This window comes from Perkinsus marinus (assembly GCF_000006405.1).
Source record: "Perkinsus marinus ATCC 50983 genomic scaffold scf_1104296964312, whole genome shotgun sequence".
Classification (NCBI taxonomy): domain Eukaryota; phylum Perkinsozoa; order Perkinsida; family Perkinsidae; genus Perkinsus; species Perkinsus marinus.
The window spans coordinates 1-1,202 of NW_003204710.1; the positions used below are offsets into that span (position 1 = coordinate 1).

General features: G+C 50.1%; 1 protein-coding gene across 1 annotated transcript; it reads left to right on the plus strand.

Annotated features, from left to right (window-relative positions):
* Window positions 1-317: 317 nt before the first annotated feature.
* Pmar_PMAR025245 (hypothetical protein) lies at window positions 318-903 on the plus strand (the record flags this gene model as incomplete). The annotated part of the gene is made up of 1 exon (XM_002770498.1): window positions 318-903. A coding segment is annotated over one exon (586 nt), but the record flags the coding sequence as incomplete, so codon positions are not given.
* Between the last annotated feature and the right edge of the window lie 299 nt (window positions 904-1,202).

The following is a 1,202-nucleotide window of genomic DNA, read 5'->3' on the forward strand; positions in this document are numbered from 1 at the left end:
AACCAGAACCAGCCGAGCTCTCAGCACGTTGTCGAATCTGTGGCAACCCACAACATCAAGCCGACACGTGCAGAATCAAGAGCGACAAATTAATCTGCCATCGCTGCAATAATCCTGGTCATTTGGCTTACGTATGTACGTCTAAGACGCCTACATCTTCACCGTCGAGCAATAGGCGACAACCAACTCCGAGATCTACGGCTAGGGTCCAAATGGTTATTAATGGACGTAAACTACATGGTCAACCCCAACGTCTGGTTTGTACGGCTTCTCCATCGTCTGGTCAAGATGCGTCAAGGGCTACTAGTCCTTCTCTCATGGTGATTGGTAACATCTGTGTTGAAGACAACGTCATACCAGCACTGTTCGACACGGGAGCAGAGGTTTCCCTCATCTCAAGACAAGCACTTCAACGACTGGCCCCCACTGCAGAAATCTACACCAACTCTGCCCATCACATTATAGTGGCTGACGGTGGTGCTTTGAACGTCGACGGTATCGTCATGCTCAAGGTCTCCACCAACCGTATTACGATCTACGACGAGTTCATCGTGGTGTCTGATGACTTATATGTCCCGGTACTACTTGGTTGTCCTACCATGGGTAAGTTACGCACCACCATCCGCGTCAGCCCACACGGTATGCATGTTACTACTAACGACGAGCACGACTTCAGCCCTTACTCGGCTCCTAAAGAAGTACGGTTCAATGACAACTACTCTACAGCTAACCAGCTGGAGAAAGACCAACAGGAGATCACGGCTATGTACGTGATCAACCATATACGTCAACTATTCCTACTTCAAGACTCTGGTACCGAGCCATCTGAAGCGGATCTACACAAGGCCCTTTTCCCTACGACGAGGACTTACCCAGACGACTTGTTTGTGGGCCAGGCCGACTGTAGCCAATCGGGAAAAGATCCTACGACGAACGACTACTATGTTCACTATACTTCTACTGCATCGACGAGAACATCCCCCAACGTGGATTTGGCTACCCCCCACCATGACGAGAACCACGACAACGACGATGTGGTAGACAACAACTCCGACGACAATCTACCTCCTTGGGATGTCCTCTTACGTCATTGGATGTGGGATGCCAAGGCACCCCTAGGTAGAGTATGTGTACGGTTACCCTGGTTGGGAGAAGAACGTCCACCTAACAACTTCAATAACGCTGCACATCGTGGTACTGCT